The sequence below is a fragment of the Struthio camelus genome, chromosome 2 (genome assembly GCF_040807025.1).
Source record: "Struthio camelus isolate bStrCam1 chromosome 2, bStrCam1.hap1, whole genome shotgun sequence".
In the NCBI taxonomy this organism is placed as follows: Eukaryota; Metazoa; Chordata; class Aves; order Struthioniformes; family Struthionidae; genus Struthio; species Struthio camelus.
In genome coordinates, this window is record NC_090943.1 from 68,463,475 (window position 1) to 68,478,354 (window position 14,880).

The 14,880-nt window shown below is 37.9% G+C and overlaps 1 protein-coding gene across 9 annotated transcripts in view; it reads left to right on the forward strand.

The window, feature by feature from the left end:
• FHOD3 (formin homology 2 domain containing 3) overlaps positions 1-14,880 on the forward strand; it is a 414,657-nt gene that overhangs the window by 282,791 nt on the left and 116,986 nt on the right. For all 9 annotated transcript variants that reach the window (XM_068936172.1, XM_068936173.1, XM_068936165.1 and 6 more), the window contains 3 exons: positions 2,365-2,459; positions 9,084-9,227; positions 11,554-11,792. In XM_068936172.1, the coding sequence (XP_068792273.1) occupies positions 2,365-2,459; positions 9,084-9,227; positions 11,554-11,792 (478 nt within the window). The remainder of the gene's footprint in view (positions 1-2,364; positions 2,460-9,083; positions 9,228-11,553; positions 11,793-14,880) is intronic.

Below are 14,880 nucleotides of genomic sequence, written 5' to 3' on the forward strand. Positions count from 1 at the left end.
AGCTTGAAATCACAATAAGGAAAATAGCATTTTGAAGGAAAGGCTTCATCTGGTACAAACTGGAGTTGCTCCGTTGAAGTCATTGTATTGCTTTCTATTAACACCAGTTGAGGAACGGATGAAGAATTGCAGACTTAAGGCTGAATTTTGGAAATGGCCTAAGGTAAGTAGCAGCATCCTAGTTAAAGCCTTTGAAAAGTGGATGAGCTATTATGGGGCTGTGTTTGTATTAGGCAAACTAGTAAGTTTGCCTAATAAACAATTATTTTAAAAAGTATTCTGAAACAGAGAAGCAGTATGGTTAGAGCAAATTATATGTCATCTTTGCATGGAAACAGCAAGGAGATCCTAAAAATTTTCTGTTAAGATAATGGGGAAATATAGAGACATTCAGGAAAAAGAATCAAAACACTGGGATACCGTCTTTAAAAAAAGAAAACATGATGCCAATAAGAATAAATCTGTCTGCAAAATAAAGGCATATTTCCCTAGAAGGACTTTCGCTGAATAATGCAGTGTGGATTAAGTAATTAATTTTTCGTGTTATTGACAACTCACTTTTTTCCCTATGGTATTGTTATAGGCCAGACTTGCATAGCTTCCCCATTTTGTTTCTCTTTCTTATTTTCTTCCATTTTTATTTTTCACTAGAAACCACAGGAAGACATTTTTGTAGTGAGGATATCATTCCTGCTGATCATATATCATTTGTGAACTGAGTGAATTTGTTCCACATGTCTTTTGAACATGTGGTGCACAAAATGTCTAGTAATATAGCGAATCTGGTGAAGAGGTGCCGAGTATATTCTCATTACAACAACGTGCTTGAATTAGTGTTGGATCAGTAATGCACATGAATATACTTTGAGAGTGAGAATGAGTCCCCCCACTTTGATTTTGCTTGAGATAAGGAATCTTTTTCAGTATTAATACTGAATTTTCATTATTATTAATATTTTCCGGTAGTAAAGATCGGAGAATGTCTCAATAAAAAGGGAGGAAAAGAAAAAAAGGAGAAAAACTGCTGTATGTTTGTTAATAGGAAGCTTTTCACACAATTCACTGCCAGCCCTTTGAAAATGGAGATCTTCAGTTAGCAGAGATTTGCTGTCTGTACAGCAGGATGTGTGTGCATGCATGCACACTTTCACAGTGTCAGCATGAATAAGCAATGACTGTCATTAAAATAACTGTAAAGCAAGGTTTTAAACTCAAAGTCACTGATCAGTCAGCAACAGGTTGTTGTGATGAAGCATTTGCATTTTGCTGCCTGATTATTCTCTAAGAGTCATCATCTTCATAGCATTGAGGGCATGAAGTCTGTTAGGATAGTCTGCTTTTTTCTCTCTGAGATGCAAGGTGTTTCTGCATGTATTTCTACAGTTGAATTGAGTGGCTCTAAGTGAGGGTTAACTTTCTGATTTGTCCTCCTGACCTTTAACTTTACTCCAAACAAAATATTGAATTATAGACTTTCACAATTTACTTTAATTTCCTAGATAAAATATGTATGAGTTTTTCTTTAGTAAATGTATCCATTTTCCTTTTAGCCAATTAAAATAGGATGTTTTAACGAGGAACTTTGCATACAAGACATTATATTGAGTCTGACTGGCATTTTCCTGTCTGACTTTTTTGGCACAACAAGCCAACTATAAGCCATTTTGGTTTTGGCATCAGGAAATCTAAAGTAAATATGTCAATATTAGAAGCACAGATTTTGACTTTACTTAGTGAAAAAGTAAGGCAAACGTATTTGAAAGGTCTGTAGAGGTGATTTTTATTAAATTTGAGTAAGAACTACAGCACGTTTTCTTTCCTCTTCATTGATGTTTTTTATCTGAGAGACACAACCTGTAGTTCTGGGAAATAGTCTTTCTCTGTAATCCTTTTTTGTTAATGGAGCTTATCTTAATGCCTATAACTTGGTAGTATTGCTAGGAATGTAAGCGACAAATGCACTGGAAAAATAGTTTGTGAATTTATCTATTTTTTTGTTGTGAGTTTATCTGTTTTTTGTTGTGAACCTCTGATACGTGGGGCAAAATTAATCTCGCCTGATTTTAAAAGTCCACCAAAATGAGCTAACAGAGCTTCCTTCATCATCAGAGAAAAGAAATTGATTCTTTCGAGGAAAGTCCACCTGACATATTTGAGACCTCGCTGTTATGATGCCTCATATCTTTCACTGACCGTGTTGACTTAACTCTCTGTTAACTGTAGAGGAAGGTGGAGAGAATTAGCTTTCCCCTTGGTCTTGTGCTTGGCTGTGTGAATCCTGCTTGCACTACCTCTGGGATAAATGTTGAAGCAACACCTTTCCATTTTGATCACCATCAGCAATGGTTTCTGCTTTACCTCTAGGAGCCAAGTCATGGTCCAATATCATGGAGATCCTGGAGGAGAAGGATGGCGTTGATACCGAACTGCTGGTTTATGCGATGACCTTGGTTAATAAGGTTTGCGTTCTTTTTTTAGTGTGACTGGAAGTGGTAATATTAGTATTTTCAATTGCATAATGCTCTGCCCTATTATTGAGAGTATATGACAAAAAAGACCTGTCACTCAGGGGCTGTAGTTGGGAGCAGAATTGCTATTTTGCTAGATGTCGTGCACAAGCATATCACGACATGGTTCCTCTCCCAAAGCTGGCAGTAGAACACAAAACAAAACTCAACAGGCTAGCCCAGCGACTTGTCCAAGGAGGGAAAGAAAGCATGTACTGATGAAGAGATCACATGTTCACAAAGGCTTGTATTGTGCGCAATTTTACAGTTTCAGCGCATTTAAATTTCTTTTCACTGTGAAGCAAATATGATGAATTTAACAGATCTGAGTGCTAGTAAGAATGTTTCTGCTTAAAAATGAAGAGAGAAAACATCTTTTGATTTTGTGTTTCTTTCTCTGTAGTTTTCAGAGGCCTTTATTACAAATAATTGTTTCCTAGTAAAATCAAACATTGTTCAAAGTACTCACATGTGCTAAGGAGAGGGAGAAAGTGAAAGGCCTGTAAAAGGTGAAATTAGCCTGAAGTCCTTAAAAATTAAAAAGTCCTCAAATTCTAAAGAAATCTTGAGATTTAAAGTTGGATCCATTTAAAAATGGATCTTTTAAAGAACACAGAAAATCAGTGTATTACTAAAAAATCAAAATAACTTTTTGTTTTGTGATTGTACTTAATAGGTCAGAGTACTACCGAATATTATTGTTACTCATTATGTTCTTTTAAAGATCCTGAGTTCTGTCTGTGTAGATCACGAATCAGGATACCAGCCTATTCTATCCATAGCTACATGGTTTTAAGGGTTCTTTTGTTTTGTTTTCTTTTTGATAAAATACTTTCTTAATGGTTAGTATTGTCGAATAAAGACGTCTGAGAGGACCTAACCTCCTCCAGTAGCATCACTGATATCACAGTACTTTTGTTTAGAGCTGGCCTTCCTCCTGCTAATATGGTAGTAGAGTTCCTCTCAATTTTAAAAGACCTTCTTATTATCTATTGCTGTGATCTTTCTGAAAGGCAGTATGTCCTTTTCATGCTTTTAACTGTAAGTGCTATTAAAGTTGAGGCAGCTATAAACTTACTAGTTTGTTGTTGATTTTTTTTACCATTTCCATTTTATGCCTCATTGTATATACAAGGATCCTCTTTCTAGGAGAATTCTCTTAATCATTCTTACTACTGTCATTTGCCTGGTGACTGACTTTTAAAAATATTTTGCTCTGTATTGACTCTGTCATCCAACAATTGATCCCTCTAGTTTGATTTTTTTCCACTACATTTCAAGCTATTTTTAGGAGGAGGTAGTTCTTTAGAAACAAACAAAAGAAAAAGCATCTCACAGTCAAAGGAGCAAAGCAGTTAGAAAGATCAAGGAAGGGAGGAATCCCACAATGCCATGCTTATAATTATGATCTGGCTTATGGACAGCTTTATGATGTTCTTAATGGGATTTTTTTCATGACTTTAGAGAAAACAGCAAGCAGCATGTCACAGTTGTATTTTTTTTTTCCCTGCAGAGAGTACAAAGAAGGCTCAGATGATTTCAGCTTCTCTAGGCAAGGAATTGTCAGACTTTTCAGTACAGACAAAAATCTTCAAGAGGAATTTGTTTTAAGGAAACATAATCTTGCTCCCTTCTCTTTCTTCAAGTACAGATTTACAGACTGCTCATGAGTACAAAACCCACCTGGACAGCCATTACTCCAGTCCTTTTATCATCTGTCCCTCCTCTGCTGATACGTAACCAATTTATTCAGGCTGACTGATATCATTAATCTATTCTTAATTTTTTTTTTTACAGTTCAGGCATTAATGAATCTCTCAAATGAGACTCGTCCCAATACAGATACTTCAGGTTCTTTATAGTTGCAGTATAATCCTTGTTACCTCCCTTTGGTTCCTGCAGTCTGTTAGCTCTTATACTAATCCCTACTTTCTTCATTTTAACAACTAGTTTCCCGTGTGGCACTTCATCAGAACTTTTACTGTGGTCCAGACAGATTAAACCTTTTGTTTCATTTATATAAAAGAAACCAGTCATCAAATATAGAAAGAAAATTCCGTGTTGTATTTAATTCATGTAACCATTTACTTCTATACTTTAATTACTGTTTTTTGTTTCCCAAATTTTCCGTAAAAACTCTTTTATTGACATTACACTGGTGGCTTTGTAGCGGTAAGATTACTGTTGTTTTTCTTTTTACCTGTATGGAGTATTACATTTGTTCTTTGACATCATGCAATACAAATGACCATGCTGAAGTTGTTTAAAAAATAAGTAGGTAGATAAAATTATTACTAAATATGTAAAAATCGCTACTTTTTTAATAAGTTCAGATAGCACTTAATGTATTTTAGCAGATCCAATGTAAGACTAGAATTTTAGCACCAGCTTCCAGACCAAAGGTTACTAGGAGAAACATAGAGTACTACCAGTAGTCCCTTAGCTGTAGCTGAGAATGTGCTGTTTCAGGCCAGTTTGGTGTTAATACAGCACCTGGCACCTCATTTCTCTGTGACGTGTCTTAAGTGCATCAAAAGTGCCGCACTGGGACAAGGATCTTTTAAGGTCAGTGTCCTGTGTCTGACAGGGACCAGCACCGGATGTTTCAGAAGAAGTTGTAGTTCCCAGGAAAGCACACCCATGGGGGACACTTCTTCCTATCCAAAAGCAATTGAAAGCTTGTTTAATATCCTTAGGCGTGTTTGTTTACTGTGTACTGCATTTCATCATATCATGCAAAATTTAGGTAATGTCTCTGTTTAGTGTGTGGGCCATCTAGTGGAGCTCAATCTGTTGGATGTTTAGTAACCAGAGCAAGATTTTTTAGATGATGTGGACCTCTTCACACGCAGGGAATATACTTAGCTAGACTCTCTGTGGTCTGTATCACTGCTTTATACTATTGCTGTTTTGTAAAGGACAAAAGACACCATGCCTATTATTTTCACTACCTAGTACCATCCAGAACTACACATTTTTAAAAATGATAAATAGAGCGAGCCTTTCAGTCTGCAGCTAGGCATAGGTTAGACCTAATTTTTAAGTCTGCTTTTGTTCAGAAACATAGCTGAGGATATGTAATAAGAATATTATGGTATTACCAGTTGTGTACGCTGTCTAATAGGCTTGATCATCTAGGAAAACGTTTGATGGTTATATTCCTATAGAACTCCCCCCCCATACTACTTCCCCGTAGGCTTTTTGCCTTTCTTTTCATTGTAACAGTAGCAGACTGTTACTGTTAGCAGTAGGCAAAATTTCTTGTTTTGTTAGTTAAAACGTGGTTGAGAAGATGCATCAAGCTCATAACTCTCAGGCTGGCGTTTCGGTTCTAATTTAGCTCACCATTGCAAAAGCAGATGCTCACGACAGAGCTCACATCTGAGCAGGCATTCCCAGAAGGACTTGAGAGCAACTTGTAAAATCACAAAACAGACCAAAAAAAATCATGTAACAAGCTCTTCCTTAATTCAAGGATATTTTCTGGAACTGCAACCGGACAGAGGCGTAAGACTAAATCTTGACATTCAGAATCATGTTTCCTTTGTAGATCTGAATTCCGAAGAGTTTCAGATTTGATATCCCAGTTGTGGTCTAAGCTAGTGGTACCATAACATAAAATCCAACAAGTAAGCCACAGAGTATAGTTTAAACGCACTTCTCTCAGTGGCTGAATTTTAATTCTCTGGGCATATTTTCATTTTATAATTCAGGCCTTAGGGCAGAAGGAAATATTTGGTACTTGTATGTGTATTTTGATTCTGGAGTATCATTTTGATCTCAGCCGGCTCCTTAGGAAGGAGCAAAGACCTTGCAAGGACCTGCCAAATTTATGCCCCTGTGCTCTGCTCCTTGATAAAGCAACTGGGAAAATGGTGGCGCACGCTTGTTTTCTAATACCACAAGCCAGAATTAGTCAGCCAGTTAGGCAAGCGCATCATACCCGTTGGGTTTAATTACTGCAAAGGGCTTTCTCCTATGCCAGACTGAAGTGACCTAGTTACGGCGCTGGTGGTGCCCTTTTCATCCTATTTTATCATGTTGGAAATTGAATTTTATATGCATTAGCCTCTGAAAATGGATCTGTGAGTTTAATGACAAACCATGCAAAGGAAAATTATTTGATTACTATAAATGAGAGTTTAATTGCCCAGTTCTAGCCACTAGCGTGCAGTGAAAATTGGTTTTGCTCAGCTGCGTGATTAAAAATTGTATTAACCAATAAAAATCTCCTGGCAAAAGCAGAGCTGCCAGTTATTACTACTTTGTGCTGCTGTGTTGCCCTGTCTGCCCAGCCTGCCTGACTTCAGGTAAGAAGAAAGGCAGGTGTCCTGCATAGCAACTCAGGGCCATTTTCTCAATTTTTAGCAAGTACATGCACAGAAGCAAAGGTGTGGTTGGTTGGCTGCCCTTTTGCACATGAGGCGTCACATTTAATTGTGCTTGAAGACACTTAGCATAGTTGCTGTCTACTGCTCAAATAAGAAATTGAATTTACATTGAATTTGCATTCTACATTGGATTTACAGTGTAGCAGTTTCATTTACTGAAGCCTCAGGTTTCTGCTCATTGCTAGGTGCTAATTCAGGAAGGAACAAAGCGTACATGATATCTATTTTTAGCACTCTTCAGAAAAATTTAATTGCATTGTATTCAGTAGGTTTTAACCGTATGCTTAAATAGCGTCCTGGATAGATGTGACTTCTTAATTAGAGCCTGAACTTATAAGCCTAACACTTCATTTGTGTTGTTGCTGAGCCTTCAAACTACAGTGATCTCCGACTGAACCTCACCAGATCTGACTATAGTCCCAAGATGACTGAATGAGATATCGCTATGTCGCGTTTTATTTAAAAAACAAAAACAAAAAAAACTTGACAATGCATGTTTTTCCAGTGCCTCATTTCAGTGGAAAGAGGTGCTTCTAAAAAGTGCAAGGTATTTCATTTATCTATTTCTATCGTTTGCTATTCACATAATTCAGACCAATCCTCCTGAATGTAAAGCTTATCTCTGTGGGGAAGTAGCCCGTAATAGCTGTTGTGTTCTGCATTGTGCTGCTCTGAGCAACTTTGGAAATGCCATGTTTCAAAAACAAGCACTCTGGGAGCATGATTCATCCTATCTCATTCATGAAGGGAACGAAAATCTTTCTGGAGAGTGCCTGGCTCTTGCACCCACTCACTCTCTGTCTTGCTCATTCCCTCTCTATTGGGAACACAGATAAGTAGCCTGTGGTAGACGACTGAGTATTTAAAGTTAGGAAAGAGGAGCTTGCCTCAGAGTGGATGTCTCCTTGGTGAGCTAACCCAGAATAATTGCTGAGCTTCAAGTGTGTGCACTCCCTTATTTTTGCAGAAGCAGCTCTGTACAAACTGACTCTTGCAATGGCACACATGCTGCTCCACAAGTAACTTGCCCTGTATGTTCAGTAATTTCAGCTCAACATCAATGCACAGCAGAATTAGACTCAACTTCTTGAATCATCCATAAAGAACAGTAGAAATTCAGCACAAGCTGAGTAGAAAACAATAGCAAATCAAGATAGTCGTGGTCTCTGTCGACTTTGTAAATGTACAAAGCTGTCCAACGCCCATGTCCTCTTCCCAAACATCCCTCTGCAGTACAGTTGTGGTAGTGGGTTGATTCCACCACTGCTTCCTACACTGACATGGAATATCTGAAATACATGGCATACTGCAGAAGACCACCTTCCATTTCTTCTGGGTTTTCTGAATCCATCAAAAAATGGCAAACTAGACTATGGTAAGAAAAGTGCTCTCTCTCTCATACAGGTACCGTATAAAGCTCTAAATTCAAGTAGTTCATGTTCAACAACTTTTACTTGTTGGCATCAGTTATTTGCTAGTGTGCAAAGACTCCTCTTTAATGTTGTTGGTGAGAATTTACCCCATAATTAGGAATTTGTAACTCTTCTAATAATTCACTGGAGTTAAGGGATCAGCATACCTTTACTAAGACTTTTGAAGTTGAAAAGGAGGAAAGGAGTCAATATCTCCGTAACCTAGAACAACTTGTGCATTAGGAGAATGACCTGTGCTGCAGGTGTGGAGGACAGTAGGCGTATGGCGCAGGATGTTTCCTGCTGTCCTCACATCACGCAGCTGTACATTGCACTTTTTTCTTCTTCAGGCCAAAGTTACAGGAATCAGTAGGAAATCAGCTTCACTGTTCTTAGCTAAACCATTTTTTCTCTCTCTTTGCTTTTATCCCTGTGTTTGATGCTTTAATATTCTCTGTTCTTTAAATCTGTAGTTGAATGAAGCCAGGAAGAACCCAACTGTGTGTTTTAGAGACCTACATTTTCCATACTTTTTTGTATGAAATAATGACATTGATTTGTTTTTCCAGTTATTTGGGTTTTTACACAGTGCACAGAGTTGTTTGTTAAAAGCTGTGCCACTTGCTTTTTATTTTCTAAGTGTCTGTAATCCCACATCATGATTTTTGTTTTATTGAAATCATACATAGCACCACTTGCTACTCACTTTTAGAAGCCTTTGTTTAATTTTGTTCAAAACAAACAGATTTAAATGTTTTTCCTTTGATTCTTAGACGCTGTCGGGGTTGCCAGATCAAGACTCTTTCTACGACGTCGTGGACTGTCTGGAAGAGCTAGGCATCGAAGCTATTTCACAGAGACACTTGAACAAGAAAGGAACAGACTTGGACTTAGTTGAGCAGTTTAACATTTATGAGGTAACATAACATGCCCTGTTTTATGCATCTTACAGCTTGTGCAGACTTCAAAGCTGGGAGGAGGGGGGAATGTAACCTAGGTGAAATTTTGTTATCTATTTTATTTTAAAAGAAAAACATCTGGTTGTTAGATGTATTATACACATTCATGTGTGTGACCTGCTACAGTACATGACTAACGCTTAGTATAAATGCATTTTGTGCTAGACTTGGGGCATACTGCAAGGCAAAATAGAACGTTTACTAGCATCTTTAGAGGCAGTTCTGCCTGCAATTAAAACGTTCTGAGACTGCTAGTTACACGTCCTGAAGTAAGTACAAGTTCTTGCCACATGCAAAAGTATTCAGCTCATGAAAAAGGTTCAGCTGAGCTCAGCTTCACAAATACCACTCACTTCACAGCTGAATATCCAGCAAATCTTTGTTTACGAGTTTACACTGGACCAGTTCTTATACGGTTTGCAGCAATGGAGTAATGAATGACTCCATGTTCACCACATACATATAAAATAACCACTTCTGAAATATTTATATGCTAAGATAGGCTATCCGGTTTCTTAAGGATTAGAGCCTTTCTCAGACTTCAGGAAGTTTTAGGGGGGAAGTTCAAACTGAAGTTAATGTAACGTAATTATGAATTCATATTCTGGTGTGATGAAGTGAAATGACTTTCCCTCCATCTACGTCCACCAAAGAATTTGGTCGATTTGATTCTCCATTTTCTTCATCAACTCTACATCCATGTCACTTCGTTAACTTCAGTGGAGTTACTCCTTATATGTTCCAGTTTGCAGGAAGAGTTAAGCTGATATAGGAACCCAAGAATGACAGAGGGCTGCATGTTCCCTTTTATTTTTGTTGTCAGAGGCATCAACTCATAACATCCTTTTCCAAAAAAGATCATTAAACTTAAAAGTTGCTTTTTTGCTCCTGCTGTACCTCTTGAAAAGGCCTGATGGTAAAATTAGCAGATTGCTTCATGGCTACCAGCTTTCTTTTGATAACCAGACTAAATTTAGACATACCAACATAAATTCATTCTTTTTCTGCCAGTGTTGTTCTTTATACAAATAATTTTTTTTCCCGCATAAATAGATTTTACTCCTTAAGCAGAAATATCACACATCCCCCTGCCTTCATTTTACCACATTCTCTTCTGGTAAGAGTCATCAGAATAATAAGACTAATAGAAACAGGAAGAACATATCCATTCTTCTGTTCACCCACGTAGACTTTTTCTATAACCATTCCTATCCGAATGGGTCTTTCTCAAATAATGATGACTTAAATTTTGTGCTGTGTTTCATATGAGGTCTAACAGTCCTTTTTACACAACGATTTCATTGTTTCTGTCGGAAACATCTTTCGTCATGTACTCTAAGATTGCACTTGTGGGTTTTTTGTTAGAACGATGTCATGTTGGCAGCCCGTAGGCATGGCTGTAATCAAGATGCTAGGTTCTGCATCCACATCCTACTCCCCTGCTGTGAGCTCCCAACCTATGTCAAAAGTTTCTGTCCAATGTCATAGCAGTCATGCTATTCTCAACATTGTTCTCTTCTTGTGTTATCCATATGCTCCTCTGTACTGATAGTGCTTCTAAACTGGCAGGAAACAGTAAATGGCATATGTGAAAATAGTTATGCTAGCCTGACAACTAGGTGGCTTGGCAGTGTGTGGTCTGGGTTTTTTATCCATTGTCGTACCAGTTCACAGAAATAGGTTTGTTTTGTTAGTTTTTTTCCTTCATTTACTTTGCAGAGAGATCTGTAAAAATAGAAATTTTAAGTGAGATTCAGTTATGTGTATAACTGTTGGTCTCTTTCTTGGCTGAGAAGAAATTACGGCACTTCGTGACATAAGTTCTGAAGTAATAGATATTAACGTCCACTTGTGTTCCCAAATCTGTATATGTTATCTACATGTTGAATCTTTAGTCAGCCTACGCCTGAGAGTTTTTTCTGTTGATTTCAGTAGAGCCAAGACTTCACCTAAGTGTTTTGAAAGGAGGTAAAGGCAGCTGGGTGTCTAACACTATTCAGCTTCTTTAAAAATTAAGTCCTAAATAAAAAGAAGAATATAAGCGATCTAGGAAATCTGTTGTTACAGGTCCTGTAGTCTTCTATAAAGGATGCCAGTATAGAATTCCATTATTAGAGCTGCTGCATGGTACTAATGGATAGGTAGCAACTTAGATGGATGGCTATAGAATTGGTGCCCCTAATAGGAGTTGTGTTGTGACCAGGTAACTTTGAAAGTGTAAATGTGAAGGCCTATGATATCTAAAGGAACGACATAAGAAGTCTCGACTCTCTCTCCTTCTCAGATGACACTGAGACACGAGGATGGAGATGAAACTGCTGACCCTCCTCCCAGCGGGCGCAAGGACAGAAGGAGGGCCAGTCTCGGTGCTAGTGAGCGAAGGGGACTGGAGCGCAGGCGGAGCCGGAGACACTCGGTACAGAATGTCAAAAGCACTTTATCAGCCCCTGCGAGTCCGTGCAGTCAGTCGAACCCTGCCTTCATGCTAGGCCACGGACAGTGCATCGAAGACCTTAGTGAGAAGTAAGTGCATGAGCTAAGGAATACTCCTTTCTTTTCCTCTATTGGTTTCCATTATGTTCAGTGCACTTTACTGATCTGCCATACATTTATGTTTCCTTTTTTTCCTCTTTCCATTGCATTAAAAAAGAAAAAAAAAAAAGGTTAAAAGAAACCTGGTTTGTGGGTGACTTGATTTATCTACATACCTAGGTTCTTTGGCACCATCTACCCCTAGTAAATGGACCAAACCCCATAAGGTAGAGCATTCAGTGTGGGAACTAACCAAGGTTAACTCCATCTATTTTATTCCACAGATTTTATATTCAAAATATCAATATAATTAGAAGATTGTAACAAGACTATAGTCACCGTAATGCAGATTTATTTTTCCTGTATATGTTACAGTTAATTCTTTTCTTTTTTTTCTTTTTTCTCTGCAGTTATCATTCCAGATAAGTATTTTCTTTTGAGGCTACACTGTAGTAGTAAATGTATGTAATGTTTTATAATTAATGGAAGAGAGACAGTAATGACTAGTTGAGGAGCAGTCTGCAACACTGCATTGCCAGTACCATTACAGTTGGCTTGGGCTGTGCACGATTACAAAAAATGGGAGCTGCAGATCCTCAGCACATCTGAATACCACACAGGAGGGCTGGAATTAATTTTGCCCAAGTTAGATGTCTGATCATCCTGCCTCCCTTTGAAGTCAGTGGAGTGTAGAAAGCACTTCTAGATCTTCAGTTATCTAACGTATTCTACATGCCTGAAATTTCATCTAAGATGAATCATGCTCTGAAACTGGCTCTTTCTCTCTGATGACTGTAAAGGGGATCTGGCTGACTAGCTCAGATGTAGATATGTATGCTGCAGGTACCTAAAGCTGACCAGATATCTGTCATCCAGTGGCTCAGAGGTGTAATTTGCAAAACCAGTGCATGCTCCGTGAAGAACATTTTCTGTATTGGTCATAATATTTGGGAAGTTTTGGGGGGGATTTCTGTTGGGTAGCACTGGATATAAACTAAGAATCTTAAAATCCCAAATTTTAATGTAAAGCAGCCCATCTTGCAAAGCAAACCAAGTTGACTAGAGTTGAGTGGCTTCAGGCAATATGAAAATATAAGACTGGATAATTTAAACAGTAGATGAGTGTTGTATATGACATAAAGGCTTATTTTGCATTTGGCAACACATTCATGCTTGTTTTCCATCACCTTCTGTTGGCCGGGTCTGTAGTGAGCTGGAGGCCAAGCGCCCCACGGTCTTGCAGGCTGGTGACGAGGATGACAGTGCATTTGAGGCCAATTTTGAGGCGGCTTCGGTGTGAGTACAGCTGGGTGCTTCAGCTGCTCTGCATGGAGTGCCTCTTGCATGATTTTGGCCTCCTTTTCCTGACTTGCTAATGGGGCTAGGGATCTGTATTGACAGATATTCAGCAGACATCGTTGGTGTGTTGAACTGATGAATTTGAATTAGAAATGAGGGAATGCTTCAACTCCACAGACTTTGTTGATTCTATTGTTGCACACAAATACAAGTCATGTGGGACACCAACTTTTACCCGTACATTTTCTCATTATTAATGTTTGCTTATTAGATTTGTGTTGCAGTAATTCTTAATAAATTTATGTTTCAGCTAAGTTTTAGTAGTGGGATCTAGAAGTGTGTCAGATGAGCTTTGTAAGTTCTTTGAAATATTTTTTCACCAACATACTATAATTTCAGTAGGAATCCTCCTTTTTTGAAAAAAATTAGGCGGTCCTATGCTACATCCCCCTTGAAGCTGACATAATGTGAAGCAGTTTTAATCCAAGAAAGAAATCTTCACTTAAACAGTCAATTTTAACTTCATATCGCAGTTGTGCTTAGAATCTTCTCTAGGAAAATAATCAAATTCTCACTGATTCATATTCAACTGTATTGTTTTACAGCTACATTTGGAACCTCTATTTTACTCACCTGCCTCTCTAACGAAAGAGGCATTGATTATGAATGCATATGATTGGCATTTAAGAGGAGTATTAGGTAAATAAAAATACTTTTTTCTCCCTAACTAAAAATGGAAAGTGTTACTTGTAGCTAGCCAGTCAATGATTCTTTTCCCCACCAGTCGTTAGGGACCACAAAAGATATTTTAGTGCCAAAAGATATTTTAGTGCCTAAAGATGCAGCTTATATGCCAAATGAAATTTTCAACATTGCCAGAACAGGAAGCTAGTCACCTGTCTATGAAGGCTCTTCTGAAAGTCCCGCTGGGTTGCTGGTAAATAAACATTTTGGAAAAGCTGGTTCTAATTCTGTCCTTCACATTTTTTAGTCACAGCATCTAGCCAAATCTGTAATTGTGCCAGGAAGAGGAACCAGCTTTCCTGTTTTGTCAAATCCCAGTCAGTCTCTCAACTTTCAATGAAATAGTGTAGGTGAATGAAGTAGTAGCTCTACACTTGGTAACTAAACTGGGAGCGAAAGTAGTTTAAGGGAAAGCTTCGTGGCTTCTATTCATTCAATTTTAAACACAGGATACTAGCAATGTCAAATGATTAACGTGATGTTGTTGCACATTTATAAGGTTTGAATTAACCTTAAATGGAAAAATATTTTTATCTCTGCATTGTATCTACTGGAATCGTTAAGTTTACAAATTTGAGTACATGGTCACTGATGCAACATTTTTATTGATTTAAAGAATTTTAATACAGCATCTTAAGTTTAGGCCTTATTGCAATTTAGAATAAAATCTTAAAATTCCATTTTAAAAGCGTTTTTTAAAATATGATGCAGAGATCATCTGCTTTTGTCAGATTACGTGCTTATTATGTCCCCTCTACTTCCCTCACTACTGTTGTAGTGAGGAATCTGTAAAAAGGGATCAAAGCAATTTATTGTCTCCATAAACTGAAAGCATCTTTTGTTCATCCAAGAAAGACACATATCTTTCACTACTGACTTTGTTTTGAGTTGTAACCCTAGTCCTTCCCAAGGAAGGGACAAAGTCTGCAATAAGTTTTTGCAGTGCTGTGTTCAGTTGGAAAGTATCCTGAGCAAAGGAGCTCCAATGTCTTTAACTGGAAACTCCTACACTGCATGTTCTTTACCAAGGAGAAAC